Genomic DNA, 15,116 nt, shown 5'->3' on the forward strand with positions numbered 1-15,116 from the left:
TTTCCCACAGATCACTGCTGCCCAAGGCCCCACATCGTTCTTCAAGTCACAGGACTTTCCTCCCAGGACCATTTCCTCCGGACTGAGGAACTGAAACAGGAATCTTGTGCCCTGTCTTGCCAGTGCCTCTTCTCCCAGGCAGGCACAAGACCCTATCCTGGTTGAAGTGGCCATGGGAGAGGAGCAGGCTACTGTTCTACAGGGGCAAGGTGACCGTCTGGAGAGAGGATGGGACTGCAGTTTAGAGTGGAACACTGACTGGGAGGAGGAAAATTCTGGAAAAGCAAGAGTTAGAATAAAATTAAATCTGGCTGAAGTCTGTAGCAGAGAATCACTGTGTCAAGGAAAGAGCACAGAGCAAGGAAAGAGCACAGAGAGGGTGGAGAAAGAAATAACCACTAGCAAGAGATGGAGCATGGAGGGAAAAGGATGACTGCTTGGAATAACTTGAAAGTAAGTTTTCATTAGAAGGAAGAATAGGAGGCCTTGGGGCCAGTAGGGAAAAAAATCAGGAGCAGGTGAGTGACAAACCAGAGACAGTTGAAGAAATTGGGACTCGGTGGATGTCTGAGATGGGGAGGGAGTGGCATGCTTGAAAACAACTCACTTCTTTGGTGGTGGAATTATTGCACAAATAGATGTGATGCCAGAGCCTGTCTCAGACATCACTGGCTCCGTTCCCTGGCTCCTCTCCACAGAACTGGGGAGCTGCAGTTTGTGTCCCCTGCAGGTGACCTCGGGCACAGTGTGACCAGCACACAGGGCACTCGCTGAGACCCGTATTGTTGCTGGGAGGGGTGGGCAGGGCAGCCCCCAGGACCGGCTGCAGCAGGTGAGGGGGGCTCCGCTGTTAGCTTCAGGCTGGGGTAACAGGCTGGGGACCCCGACCCTACCTACAGGCTGAGCGGGCCATGGAGCCATGCTCATTGCGGTCCCCTGGTCCTTCTGCAGAAATGTCACGTTTCCTCCCACAGCAGCTGCTCTGCCACCACACTTGTGGTTTAAAACAAGCCAAAGTGTTGAGAAACGCTTTGCTGTAATAGGTGAACACTAAACCACTCTTCTTCAGCCGCCGTGAAGCCACCCACATGTGCGGTGGGGATGGACGTCCCGAGGAAGGTCAGGGCAGAATGCACAGCAGTTATCCTGCAGTGGGGTACCTGTAGTCAGAGCCCCTCGCCCACAGGGAAAAGGCTGTGGGCTCCTGGCTGCAGGAACACTGTGCATCACCCGCGCTCGACAGTCCCGCCTGGAGCTACACCGGGCTGGGGGGGAAGGGAGTCCAGGAGGCAGCAGGCATGCCAGTGTGGTATAGTGTATGGAGCAGAATGGTCCTGATCCCCAGGTTTTGCTGGGAGGCTGTGGGAGCTTTGCATTCATTCAGACTTGATGCTGGAGGGAGTAAAAGAGCTGAACAGACTCTGGTGAAAATCGCCCTTGTGCAGGACACAGAGGTGGAAGTCAGCAGGTTATACCGAACATTCGGATCCAGCACATGGGCGGGTTTTCCTGGGGCTGACCCAAGGCTCTGGATTTAATCCCTGGCAACAAAACCGGCCTGGGTGACAGGGGAAGGCAGGGGAGTGCGGCGTGCAAGAAACCCACCCAATCCTCTTATTCTGGTAGGATGGGAAACAGGCACATTGCTGTCAAGGTCTTTGTAGATCAAGGTTATGTCACTTGCTGCTTACACCACCTTGACTGCCTGCTGATGGATTTCACCTAGCTAATGTGATATTTTCTCTTTTGATATTTGCTCCCTTTGTTTTATGACTCAGTGTTTCCAGATGGGGAAATGTAGCTTTTCTTAAGAACTTGGGAAAAGCTTTTTTTTCCTTCCAACTTCCTGGGGGAAGACAAGCCAGTCAAACCTGTTTTAGATGGTGATTTTATGAAAGCTGGAAGACTATTGCTTCTCATAACATCTGGTGGAAAGGTTACAGCTATGCAACTCTGAGTCATCTCAAGACAAGATTTGTCTTATGCAATTTGGGAAAAGTAGTCTGTGGTCATGTAATTTAGGAATTTAAGAGAACGCATGTGCCTCTGAGGAGAATTACATTGCATTGGCAAACTTAACATTATCATTTATTAACCTTAATGGCATGATTTTGCCTCTTTTAAATTATTACTTTAATACAACTTCTGACATAGTTTCAGTGAATTGTAAAATATATTACCTAGCTGTTTCATCTTATGAATTGTAAAAACAATACAGACCTAGGCAAATGCAATCAGATGCTGTATGTGTATTCTGTGTAAACATATACATCAGTGTCATCGGTCTTCTGCAGAAATAGTTAGCATTATGCAGATATGTGCCCAGATAAAATGCAGCTACTTTCTTATTTAACTAACTTCAGCAATCTTTTTCTTAATTAATAGCTATATTTCTACAGAATTATTAATATTCACACACATACTAATTTACCACTGCTACAGACAAGTTGAGTAGGGTTTATATGAAAATATACAATTTCCTTGTGATGAAATGACGTGTATTATATCAGCCCACACTCATTTTACTTCTGCCATGCCCATTTTAGAATATGATTGTGACTTCAGTAGTCACTGGCAGGGTCTTTGGTTTGCCCAGTTTGGAGGAGAAGACATCTCCACATGATTTGTTGTGTATCTTTCATCACTCTTTTCCTGGTTTTCAAAATTCTGGTTAGAAACATCAAGCTGTTATCCCAAGAGACATCAGAAGTTGAATGTCATGCTGTTTTCTTTCACTGTCCATTCTCAGTTTGACAAAGAAAACAGACTAGGCATGTTCTTCAAGTAGAACCTTTATCCTGACTACAATGAAGTCAGCGATGATTCATCTGTAGGTGTTTCTCTCCCTTGACAGTATAAAGGAGGCTTTCAGCTGGGCTTTGCTAACACACTTTGCCTATGGCCTGTTGAAACTTGAATCATCCTTTTCCTGCTGAAAACAAGCTCTGGATGGTGCAGCACTGATTGTAAAGGGTAGGGCTTGTAATGGAGTTTTGCATTTTCATTTATAGCCCAGTCCCAGTGCAGCTGGTTTGTGAGGAGGAGGGGGGGGGGGCGGTTTCTAGCGTGTTAGTGACAGGTCTTTTAGCTTGTATGGTGGTATTTTGGTTGTAGCATGTGGGCCCTGGCTGGATTAAGGGTCCTACTCGGCATAAGCCTTGAAACTCCTTTCCGTAAGGGTCTTAGATCTCAAGTTGCTCCAGGGCTAAGTCTGATGAACAGTTGCTCTTACATGAAGTTCACTTGGTAAATAAAGAGGTAGTTACAAGTTCTTAGTCAAATTTTTACTTACAGGAGTTGTTGCCATAACAAAACCCAGCAAAGCAATGCACTCTTACTCCTGCTGGTAGCCTTGGAGTGGCACATCGGATAGGCCACTATCATTTCCTTTCTTTTTTTGTTCCCTAAAAAAGAGTCTCTGCAGCATCAGGTGAGGAGCAGCAGCAGCCCTACGGCCACCAGGCTGCAGGAACAGAGTGGGCTTCAGCAAACTGGACTCTGGATGGGGTGAGCCAACAGGTTTTCTCCATGCAAAATCATTGGACCAGTCCTCACGGGGACTCTCCCCTTTCTACACCCTTTGGATTTTGTTCCTAACTTTTAAAAGTGAGGGGGAAGAGGAAGAAAGGAGAGGCAGCCGAAAGTGCTGTTCCCCTCCCTTTTCCCAAAAGTCATCTGATTTCCCGAAAATCCCTAATACAGACCATATCTGCGCAGCCTGAGCCAACAGGATTGTGCAACTTGTTCTGGAAATTGCCCTCCCTGCCGGGAGCCGTCCAGGCGAGCGTCCCTGCCGGGCCGGGGTCTGGGAGCGGCGGCCGCCCGCAGAGGGAGCTGCGGGGCTGCGGACCGGAGCGCGGCCAGCCTCAGCCCGGGGCGCGGCGGGGGGAGAAAAAGAGAAAGAAAGAGAAGGGAAGAGAGGAGGCAAGCAGACACGAACTAGGGAGAGAAGGTAAATATTGCAAGCGTTAGAAATGAGACAGGAAGATATTTCTGAGCGGCGCAGTCTGACAGCTGGAAGAGTCAGGACAAGCCGCTCCCCAGCCCTGTAATTCTGGAGGTGCTGGGAAGGTAATTCTGGAGGTGCTGGGAAGAGCGGACTGGGTGCCCCGGGCGGGAGGTGCCTCAGCACGGTGTTTGGAGACACCGATGGTCCGAAGGGGGGGAACCCGAGTGCCAGGAGCACCAAGGTGGAGATCACCTCTTCGTTTTGTCAGTGTGGACCTAGCATCCCTTCTTGATGCTTGGGGTTGCCTATGCAAGAGGGAACAGGGATATAAACATGCTTTTGAGGCAAAATATTGATGTGTCCTCCACAAGCTGAGGCCTGGGGTCTTTGACCTGCCCAGCAGACACACAGAAGCACAGGCGACATTAATCAATCATGCTGTTTTTTGTCTCAGACCATAAGTCCAAAGTCCAATTGGTGAAAGTTTTCAGAAAGGAAGATCTGCTTTTTCCAGATGTGGTGAGTTATTGAATCTCCAACGGGAACTCAGGTTTAGTAATGATTTCATGTTATAAATTAGGTGTTTTTCCTGTAGTACTGTACTGATTCTCAAATCTGAATGTATCTATAGCCCAAGCAGCCTTCAGAACAAGGCAGTGAAGTAGGGAATAGCACTTAAGACCCTTGTCTTCAACTCCTGCAGCACTACCAGCTCTTAGAGAGCTGGAGAGGAGTGGAGGGCAAGACTGAGGTTGTACTCTTTCTGTGTGAAAGGGAGAAAGATAAGCTCCAGACAGCTACAGCATTGCTCATTAGAATGCTAAAGCCGGCAGCTGCGTGCAGCCCAGGGCTGGTGTTTCCACTGACGGTGTGCTCAGGCGGGCAGAGCAGGCTGCTGCCATGGCGTCTTCCTTCCTCTTTTCCCAGGTACCTTGTCTTCCTCTGCCTCCCAACCTGGGCTGATGCAGCCTCCATGTACGGTGAGATCTTGTCACCCAATTATCCTCAGGTGTATCCTAATGATGTGCAGGAATCCTGGGAAATCCAGGTCCCTCTGGGATTCGGCATTCGCCTTTATTTCACACATATGGATCTCGAACCATCGCAGAACTGTGAATATGACTTTGTAAAGGTACTGTCCTTGTCCTCAAGTGAGAAAAAGACAAGAAGGCGGGTTAGAGCACAGAACATCAAAGCTGTGTACAAAGCTCAGGACTGGAAGAGGAGATAGACACTTTCTTGCTTTTCTGAGCTCCAGGAAGCCCAAATGACTGCATGCGTCTGCACCAGTGGTCACTAAATTGATCTGAGTTTGCCCCGTAACCACGCGAGCATTGTCTGCCAACTGAGTGCCCCATCTATGCCTGCTCCCCATGTCTCGCCTATACCCATAGGGAAAGCCTTCTCAGCCTTCACCGACACCTCCCTGTTGCAAGGCCAATGAATAAAGGCCATTTCCTTAGGGCATTGCTTTTCTGTCCCTGAAATTGTTCAGAATTAATCCGTGAGTGGACATAGGTGATTTAATGCAATCAGAAACTGATTGGAAATGATGAAGGTTAAAAACAATCAAGAGATCTGCATGTGGTAGCAGGCACTCCCGTGAAGTGCTGTGCTGCATTGCACCGCAGTTTTCTATGATCTGTGAACCACAGACTTCTTAAAATGTAGAGGCCCACTAGCTCTGCTCCACGTTGTCCCACAGGGCACAAAAGATCGGGTGTTTCCACACAAACAGACAGAAGCAACACCACCCTCTCCCGCAATAGCTCAGTGTGAAAAGGGGCTGTGCGAGCCGGTGCAGTGCCAGAAGGGGACCTTGGAGAAGAACCAAGGTGGGATGGTAGGGTAGATGTGCTCTGCTGGAGCTGCCATAACACGTGGCCTTTTGCAACAAACTGATGAACCTGTCAGACCCTCAGTGATGGGTTTTGCCGTTTTGAACCATGCTGTTGATTTTTTTTGTACAAGTGGGCAGGGAAGGATGTTAACAGAGCACTTTCTGGATTAATTTGTATCTGAGAAATTAAGACAGCTACTTCACAGCTAGGAAGTCTGTAGGAGGGAACGCTCCTCAAGTGTCTTACAAATGTCACAAAACTGGTTCTGGGGGCTCCGTTCAGCTACACCTTAGCTGGCTGTCTTCTGCTCTTGGCCAGCTGGGCAGAAGCCTGGGTCTGTCCTGCTAGCGTGTGACATAGCTGCACCCGGGGAGATCTGCCCAAGCATTGTGAGAAATGCGTGCAATTTAGGAGCCTTTGGCTAGCCACCTATTACTTGAAAGACTCAAGTTGTTGGTAATTACGCACCTTCCAGTAATGACGTAAGACCACTCTGCATTGTTCTGCAGATCCTGTCTGGTGACGAAGTTGAAGGTGTGCTTTGTGGGCGGAAGAAACCTCGTACCCCTGGCTCTTCGATTGTGGAGGAATTTCATGTCCCTTACAACACACTCACCATGCGCTTCCAATCAGACTTTTCCAACGAGGAGCGTTTCACTGGTTTTGCAGCCTACTACGTTGCAGTGGGTAAGGTTAAACCAGCCTCCTCTGAATCTTTGTAGTGTCCAGGCTAGGTGAGGAGGAAAGCTGACAGAAGGGTTTGCCTTACAAGAATGTCTGATTTAAAAGGGATCCCAGCAGACAGGACTGCTTTCCAATACAGCCAGTATAAATGCTGTCTTAGAGATGCCTTTTCCTTGTTGTCCACCAGTGCTTGCTTCACTTTCTCACCTTCCTCCTGCCCCTAGAGCCTTCTCCTAATCTTGGCTGATTCATCTTTTCATGCTTGCAGACTTGGATGAGTGCACGGATTTTGTGGAGGAACCTTGCAGTCATTACTGTAATAATTATATTGGAGGTTACTTCTGTACCTGTCCACCGGATTATTTCCTCTATGAGGATGAGAAAACATGTGGAGGTAAGAGATCTACATTAGCTGTGCTCAACAGTAAGAGCTAATTTAGGCCAAGTGAGATACTGTGCACGGAAGACCTGCTCTATCAACCTTCTCAGCCAGTTGTGGCAGGTATATTTGGGGGAAAAACTGTCCCAGTGCAAATCTGAACTGGCAGTAGGCCTGATTTGGGGAATTTCTACTAACATATTCTTAACATTATTTTTTGTTTAAGAAACTACTAAATGAGGTTCTTTAAAGACTGTGATGGAGACCCTTCTTAGCGTACTGCTGTGAGTCTTTTAATCTCTGACAAAACAGGGCAGTTCAATCAAGAGACAAAAATGGCCCAGGGGCTGCTTGGCTTGAATCAAAAAATGGCAAAGTCACAGATGGTGCATGTTGAAAGGACTGTCGTATGAGGACCCGGGCGTGAGGGAAGGGGGCTTGAATCACAGGTGGAAGGTAAAAGGAAAGGCCACTAGAAGTTCAGGTCCCTGGGTGATTGGATAGAGATCAGCCCTGGCTTCAGTTCCTTGGGGAGATGCCATGTCAATGGCATGGTTAGTGCAGGTGTCTGAGGAGACTGGAGATGTGGTGGAAGAGGGAAAGCCTGTGGGCTTCATACCATTTCCCTTCTGAATCCTACCTGTGTTCCTTCCTTAATCCCAGTGAACTGCAGCGGGAATGTCTTCACGGAGCCATCAGGGGAGATTGCCAGCCCCAACTACCCCAACCAGTACCCAGAGAACTCGCGGTGCGAGTACCGGGTGGCTCTGAGGCCGGGCTACTTCGTGGCGTTGACCATACATAGTGGGGACTTCGACCTGGAACCAGCCGACCCCACAGGGAGTTGCCACGACAGCTTGACAGTAGGTGTGGGGCTTGGGGAGGGAGTCGGGATGCTCTGGATCTCCCCTCAGTCTTCTCATATTCAGAAGACACTCTGACCGCTTCATGTTCTTTCTAACCACGTTGCCTTTTGAAGTTCTTGGGAATACATTTGAATATGTATATATTGAATATATATTTGACTCACTCTCACTGAATACATTTGATATTTCTCATTTCTTCTGGTTTGTTATTTTCCCAGTTTGTCTCTGGAAAGCAGCGTTTTGGTCCCTATTGTGGCAGCAAATTCTCAGGTCCTCCTGAAATCAAAACTAGGAGCAACGTTCTTGACATAATCTTCCAGACAGACCACAAAACACAGCACAAAGGCTGGAAAATACGCTACTATGAGGATTGTGAGTAAATACTTGGGGAAACGTTCCCTCTGGTGCTGAGTTAAGGAGAAGGTTTGTCCCGGGTCAGATTCATGGTACAAGAGCAGGTTGACTTGTTGACACCAGCTGGTTTTGAGTAAACAGAGATGCCCGTTTACGTATTCCAGAGGGAAAGTAATCACTGGGGAGAAAGAATTTGGGAGCTGGAAGGAGAGCAAATCTTGAAGCAGTTAATCACTGAATTCCACCTATCTCTTCAAAGCCATAACCTGTCCCCCGAGCATCATTCCGAACTCTGTTCTTGAGCCGCAGAAGGACAAGTATGTCTTCAAGGACAGTGTGAAGGTGACCTGCGTGGAAGGCTATGAAATTGTGAGGGTAAGTTACATAAACCAGCATATATCCCCTGTGGCCCCCTCAGCAGCCTCCTGATGCCATTTCACATCAGGTGCCCTGAGCACCTGTGGGGACTCAGAAGTTTTCACCACAGCTGTAGTAAGTGGAAACTTCTTCCAGCCACGGGAGCGTTCTGAGGACCCTCCGCTGGAGTGCCTGTGTCAGACACATTTCATGGCCAGTGGCTCACATAGATCCCGTGTTCTTTTCCCTAGCAACGAGACAGCGTCGTGACTTTTCACTCCAGCTGTCAGGAAAATGGTGAATGGAGCAACTCCCATCTCCGCTGTGTTCGTAAGTGACCTGTCTCTGTACTGTGGGAAGCAGACTGGAAGCAGAGCCTTTAGGCTCTAGATCCACTGTATCTCCAGACAAGGAGAACGCTGAAGGACTGGGATGTGAGCAGGCTGAAAGGACAGAGGATGTGAGCACTGATGACCATACAGGGACCAGAGTAGCTGAGTGGTTCCTCCTCACACAATAATCATATTGTTAGGTGAGAATGCCTCTTTGATTATATTTCATTGGTTTTGTTTCTTCTCTACAGCTGTCAACTGCGGTGATCCCACTCCTATTGACAATGCCCAAGCCGTGTACGTCTCCGAGCTTCACGAGCCTCTGTACAAAGCTGCTTTCCGGTATCAGTGTGATGCTCCTTACTATACCCTAAAAGACAAGGAGGATGGTGAGCATTGCCTCTGCTACACAGACATGCTTCTTTGAGCAAAGGCCTGAGAAATGGTGCTGGCATCATCATGGGGCTGGGATTATATTCCGTCATGTCAAGACTGGGAAAAAAAACTCGTATTGGTGTGGGGTGGCAGGCAGTTGATTTGCGTTGCCTTTGTGTTTAATACACTCTAATAATGTCAGCACTTGGGCTGTTGACCTAAATGCATTAGCAAGTCCTCTCTCCGTTTGCCTGGTGTGTGAACCATAGAGACTTTTGTCACATCTAGTGCACAGTTCCGCTGGAGAAGTAAAGGACTCAAGAAATCTGTTAGATGAGGTCCCTCCAAAACAGGGGCAGAAGCGTCCTTGTGGGGTTGTGTACTTGGAGGGAGATCTCAGCAATGTTTACCAAGCTGTGCTTGCTCTGGGAATGAGAAGGTTAATACATCATCTTATACAGTAATGCTGCTTACCCCCCTCTTCATCCTGGTTGTATCCTTATGGCACTCTTTTTTTCTTGTGTTTTCCAAGCGGTGTATCAGTGCTCAGCCAGTGGAGAATGGGTCAACGAAGACATGGGAACAAAGCTACCAAAATGTGTCCCAGGTACTACCAAAAACTGTGTACATGTACACGCGGCATATAAAGACCACTGCTTCTTTCACCTCTCTGTTTTTAAATATTTAAGCCTGAAAGTGCAGTTGATCCATCCTATGTTGTTTGAATCACATTGGACAGGGTATTTCTAAAAGCTGGGGGCCCCAAAGGAGGGTCAGATGAGGCAGCAGAAAAGAAACTGGAAACAAAAGTGGGCAACGTAATAAGACAGCTGGTATGACAGGACCTCTTCAAGTACCGCTGTGTGTTTCCACACCAGGTTCCCCACCTTCAAGTGTGTGCATTCTCAAGTTGTTCAGTGCTTTAGATCTCTGTCTGCATCACAGGTAGCAAAAAGACTGACAGGTCAAAAGAGGCGTCTGGCAATGATGGACCTCTCTGTCTTGAGTCCCTCCCAAACTGCACTGAGAGATGTAGCTTCTCATCAGACCTCTGCTGTGGGCAGTGCTCAGCTGCCCGCTGGGCACTACAGACGCAGCACTACAGGGAAAGGTCTTTCACTGCTCACTGGAAGTCACAGCCTAAACCCTTATGGTTTAATGTGTCCTTCAGCTACACTTACTATGTCTGAAGGCTCAAGCAAGATCCCTGTCAAGGACCTTCGCACCCTCTCTTTGTGGTTTTGGGGGACACTGAGGAGGGAAGCTAGTAGGCACTGCTCCTGCTCCTGACTGCTGGTAGTTATGGCTGGGTCTTAACTTCCAGCTGAAAGAGAGAATTTTAGATCCTATGTATTCTGCACGCTGTCCACCTTACCCTCTTTGAAGAGGCATCGTGCTTAGGGCTAATCGTAATGATGCCTATTCATTACTCCAAACCCCCAAACCATCGTGGGCAAAGCACAAGACACAGCTGAAGGTGACAGAGCCTCTGAAGGGCCAGCTCAGCTGACTGCTCGGACTGTGCAAGTGCACAGTGCAAAAGGCAAATTGTGGGATACAGCTCAGAATTTACTGCCTGGGAGGCAGGACATGAATGCAAGAACATGAAGCCAGACTCTTCTCGACAGGACGCAGCAGCAAAAGACAGTGACAGGCAATGGGCAGAAACAAAATTCTGGCTACATTTAAGGAAAAATATCCCATTCCCCCACCCACCCCAGCACTGGAACTGGTGTCCAGAGAGGCTAGCTAATCACCACCCTTGGAGATGGTCAGAAGTCAGGTGTGAAAGCTTCTGAGCAACCTGGGCAGAGCAGGGGAAGGGCAGTTAGGGACGAGCAGGTGGAGCTGGAGCCATCGAGAGGTACCTTCCAGCCTAAATCTTTCTATGACTACCTACTGGCTATAGTTCCTTAATCTGTGACTCTGTGACTAAGGGCTCAATGTAAACAAGGCAATGTGATAAGAAATTGATTTCCTAGCTACAGCAGAACGGCCAGCTGCATTTATGCCCTTAGTGCCCACATTCTGCAAAACATTACAGAACACCTTGGCCAAAGAGCAGGGAGCATCTCTGCACAGAGATAGACCCACAGACAAGATCTCCATTGACCCACTGCTTAAGATTTTACATTCTAAAAGAATAGAGAGAAAAAATGGTAAAACAACGGTTAAAACAACACATAACCTCACACTATCTGGAGTTCACAAAAAAAAAGATAAATTTTTAAAGACCAGCATCGTGTTTCTAAGAACTTAAATATTTTTTCCAAAGACAATCACTTCACCTACAGGCTATAATTCAGCAAAGGAAAAATGCTAACTAGAATGCAGTTAAATTGTGAAAATTGACATACCCAGCACTGGCGGGGTGACAACCCCTTTCCAGAACAAGAATTTGAAAATGAGTATTTTTAGCCTAAATCGAACGTTGGTAGTAGTTTTGCTCGAATTTTCTTTAATTTCTCTCTAAATAATAGTTGCAAATTCTATGACATGGAATATAAACATTGGTTACTCAGAATCAAAAATGATTTAGCAGGCGCAGGAGGGACGGGTATGGGCTTTTTAGCAGTACCAAAGAACCCCTGGTTTGCAACTCGGCAGGTTGGTACCAGAGAGCCCCTGTTTGTAACTGCGAATTATCCCATCTGGTTCCTCTTTTTTTTCTTTTCTTTCCAGTGTGTGGGGTGCCTAGCAATCCCATTAAGGAGAAAGCAAAGATCATTGGAGGCACCCTTGCAGAAAAGGGCAACTTTCCCTGGCAGGTGTATTTCAATTACCCAAGAGGAGGCGGTGTGTTAATCTCTGAGCGATGGGTAATGACTGCAGCTCATGTGCTGGAGGGGTACGACAGGCCCGACATGTACGCCGGGGCAATCAATATCGCTGGAGAATCTCTGCGCCGGGAGGGCCAGCGGCTGATCGCAGAGGCCTCATTCATCCACCCGGGCTGGAAGAATCAGCCCACTGACACCAGGACCGATTTTGATAATGATATTGCGCTACTGAAGCTGAGGGATCCTGTGAGGATGGGCCCAAACATCTCGCCCCTCTGCCTTCCTGGTAAATCACCCGAGTACGAGCTGGAGGAGGGGACGCTGGGCTACATTGCTGGCTGGGGCCAGAGGGAGAAGGGAAGGCTGCCCATCTATCTGTGGAAGGCACTGATTCCCGTGGTGGGCATGGATAAGTGCCGATCTGTGAAACCAGAGGGCTCTGCCGATTCCAGTGCGTACCGATTCACCGACAATATGATCTGTGCTGGTGGGGGCAAGGACAGCTGCAAGGGGGACAGTGGCGGAGCCTACGCTATCCAAGATCCTCTTGATGACAGACGGTACTATGTGGCCGGGCTAATCTCCTGGGGACCACGTTGTGGTACCTTTGGTCTTTACACTAAGGTAGTGCGTTATTTGGACTGGATTGCAGAGACAATGAGCCAGCATGAGGATGAATAAACTTGGCAGGATTAGCTCTTTCTCCTTTCAGAGCGGTCACCCTTCCTGAACACGATGGTTACGTGCTCAGGCTGGCTGTGGTCCTGCTCACTCGGTGGATGGAACGCATTGTGTCTGTGCTGAGTGCAGGCTCCTTCCGCTTCTTCCCATATTTTTCTATCCCATTATTTCCCACCTGGAGAAGACCTAGCAATGCCCCACCTGACAGGGAGATTTCAATGAAAATAAGAGAGAATAATTGTTGGTTCCCAGGGTAGGTTCAGAGCCTGGGTTTGGATTTATGTGTTTCCTGTATTGTTCAGAATCTCTAACAGCATTAAAGAATGTCCAAATTGCCTTTTGTGCAATGTGCTGCTGTGTATGTGCTACCTTTCTTCTTCTCGGTCCAGACCTAGTTCTCCCTGAAACTCCCTCAACCAAGGGTCTAATCACATTTTGATTCACTACGCTGCCAGTTTTTGTCAAGCTGTAACTTGTTCTACCTAAATCTTCATGAAGCTGTTCTGAAACGATTGCATCTCATTGACCAACCGTGACCAGCAATGAGGATTTCTGGCTTCTGAGTCAAGCTGAGCAGAAGAGACATCTTCAAAATCCTTTCATTCCCCTGTCCTCAGGGCTTTATTTTCCAAACTTTATTGTGTTAGATAAGAAATAAATCTTGCTTGATTTAGGCAAGGTAGCGTTGTGAAAGAAGATTACCTGATATGTGTTAGTGGTGTCTCCTGCTCCAGAAAGTCCTGGATCAGCTGTCCTTCCGCTGAGGTGGTCAGTGAACTGGCGCAGGTGGCATATGGTGAGAGACGGAGGAAGCTGGGTTTGTTCAGCTGGAAAAGGAGGAAGCCAAGATGGGGATCTAGCTGCTGTCAGACACCTAAAGGAGGGCTGGGGAGTACACAGGGCAAGGCTCTGGTGACAGGACAAAAGGCAGCAGACGTGAATTGCAATCGTGGAATTTTCAGTTGGGATTTTTCCCAGGGTGGGGGTCAAAACTGGAACAAGTACCATAACACTGCGGGATCTCTGTCCCTGGGAATCTTCATAACTTGCCCAGACAAGGCCCTGAAGCTCTGAAGTACTGCTGTCAGCAGTGCGTTGGACTAGAGACCTCCTCTTCCAGCCAAAGTTTTTCTGAGAGTCGGGGAAATGGTGAGGAGGAGGAGGTGTGCAGCTCTTGGGAGATTCCACAGATTCCCACACTCAGTGTGAGCACCTTCAGGTTTGAGTAACCAGCAAAAGGTTATTTTGTCATTGGGCTGGTAACCAAGGATCTTACACCACATTCCTGAGGAACTGGACCCACAGGACACTGAATGCTTTTTACTTTTATATCTGTATGTGTCAAGCTTGAATCTTGTATGAAGTTTTATAGTCATCCCTTCTTGCGGCTAAGTAGGTGGACTCATCCCAGCTTTCCTGGCATCCTCATGGAGCGCCAAAGGCAGGTGTCCAGCCCTGGTATCCAGTCCCGGCTGCAAATTTAGCTCGTGTCCCTCTTGGGCAAAGAGGTGACTGCATACTGGCAAAGAAACAACGATGCAGTGGTGCCAGGGTGACAATTTTTTATAGCTTCACAGTATGTATTAGAATTTTACAAATTATACAGACAAAGCCAAGCATCTGGGGTAATCATGAGCGAAAGCCACTAGAAGTCTTACAGCCTGCTGTGTCTGGCTATTAGGAAGCTTCTGCCTTGGCTATGTGATGGATACTTCAGCAGTAGGAACAGCTCAACAAAGTATGATTTGGGGAAAATTAATCCATTTTAAGTTCTGAAAAGTGACCTTCAAACTAAGGTAGGACATTTCCTCAACTCCTCTGCCCACAAAGCCACTCAAGCAAGCAGCATCGTGTGATTACTCACCAACCTGCTGATGAACTCCAGTCTTTCTCAAAAGCAAGGGAAGGCAAACTGCTGAAATCAATTCAGGACAGCCGAGGAGAAGAGAAACAGAAATGTGGCCCAATGGTCGAAGAGCAGGAGACAGGAAAGCAACTCACTTAGCTGGGATTGCTGTTCCTAGGGGGGTCACAGGTTCCACTGGGGTTTTGAGGCAAATCATCTGTTCTCCATGCCTCGGTTTCCTGAAGTTTCCTAGTCTCCTGCAAAGTAGGAGATCCTTTAAGATGCCTTCTCTGTAATTTTTCTCAATTTTTACAAGGACTGAAGAGTTGGGTATTTTTCTGTCCTTGTCACCTGTACTCACTGAACATCTCAGAAATTCCCTGTTCTTCACCTGGAATACTCCCCCAGCTGCATATTCTGCAACCTCCCTTCCCTCCCCCAGACCAGGTTTTATCCATTGCTCCTGTACAACTGGGCACCTTGTTTTACCATGCTCCTGTTGCCTCTCCTGCTCTTCTCTTGCCCACACAAATGGGAAAGATCAACAGAATTCCAACCCTGGAGATCATGGGTGAACTTGTATCAGATGTGCAATTTCGCAGCTCGCTCCCCAGGATATGTTATCTCAAAAGCAAATGAGACATACTGACACCTGAGGAGATCCACAGCTGG

At 47.9% G+C, this 15,116-nt stretch overlaps 1 protein-coding gene across 4 annotated transcripts; it reads left to right on the forward strand.

Moving 5' to 3' along the window:
- The first annotated feature begins 3,778 nt into the window (after window positions 1-3,778).
- C1S (complement C1s) lies at window positions 3,779-12,934 on the forward strand. 4 transcript variants are annotated; one of them, XM_056339073.1, is made up of 12 exons: window positions 3,779-3,952; window positions 4,404-4,468; window positions 4,877-5,123; window positions 6,300-6,477; window positions 6,743-6,868; window positions 7,517-7,716; window positions 7,938-8,091; window positions 8,333-8,448; window positions 8,682-8,760; window positions 9,014-9,151; window positions 9,670-9,744; window positions 11,820-12,934. In XM_056339073.1, the coding sequence occupies exons 2-12, from the start codon at window positions 4,464-4,466 to the stop codon at window positions 12,596-12,598; spliced, it is 2,097 nt and encodes a 698-aa protein (XP_056195048.1). In that variant the 5' UTR covers window positions 3,779-3,952; window positions 4,404-4,463; the 3' UTR covers window positions 12,599-12,934. The 4 variants fall into 4 exon arrangements, with proteins under 4 accessions (XP_056195048.1, XP_056195050.1, XP_056195049.1 ...); XM_056339075.1 differs by having other exon boundaries at window positions 3,785-3,952; window positions 4,877-4,929; XM_056339074.1 differs by having other exon boundaries at window positions 3,786-3,952; window positions 4,877-5,081.
- The last annotated feature ends 2,182 nt before the right edge of the window (window positions 12,935-15,116 follow it).

This window comes from Falco biarmicus, chromosome 5, assembly GCF_023638135.1.
Source record: "Falco biarmicus isolate bFalBia1 chromosome 5, bFalBia1.pri, whole genome shotgun sequence".
Taxonomy (NCBI): domain Eukaryota; kingdom Metazoa; phylum Chordata; class Aves; order Falconiformes; family Falconidae; genus Falco; species Falco biarmicus.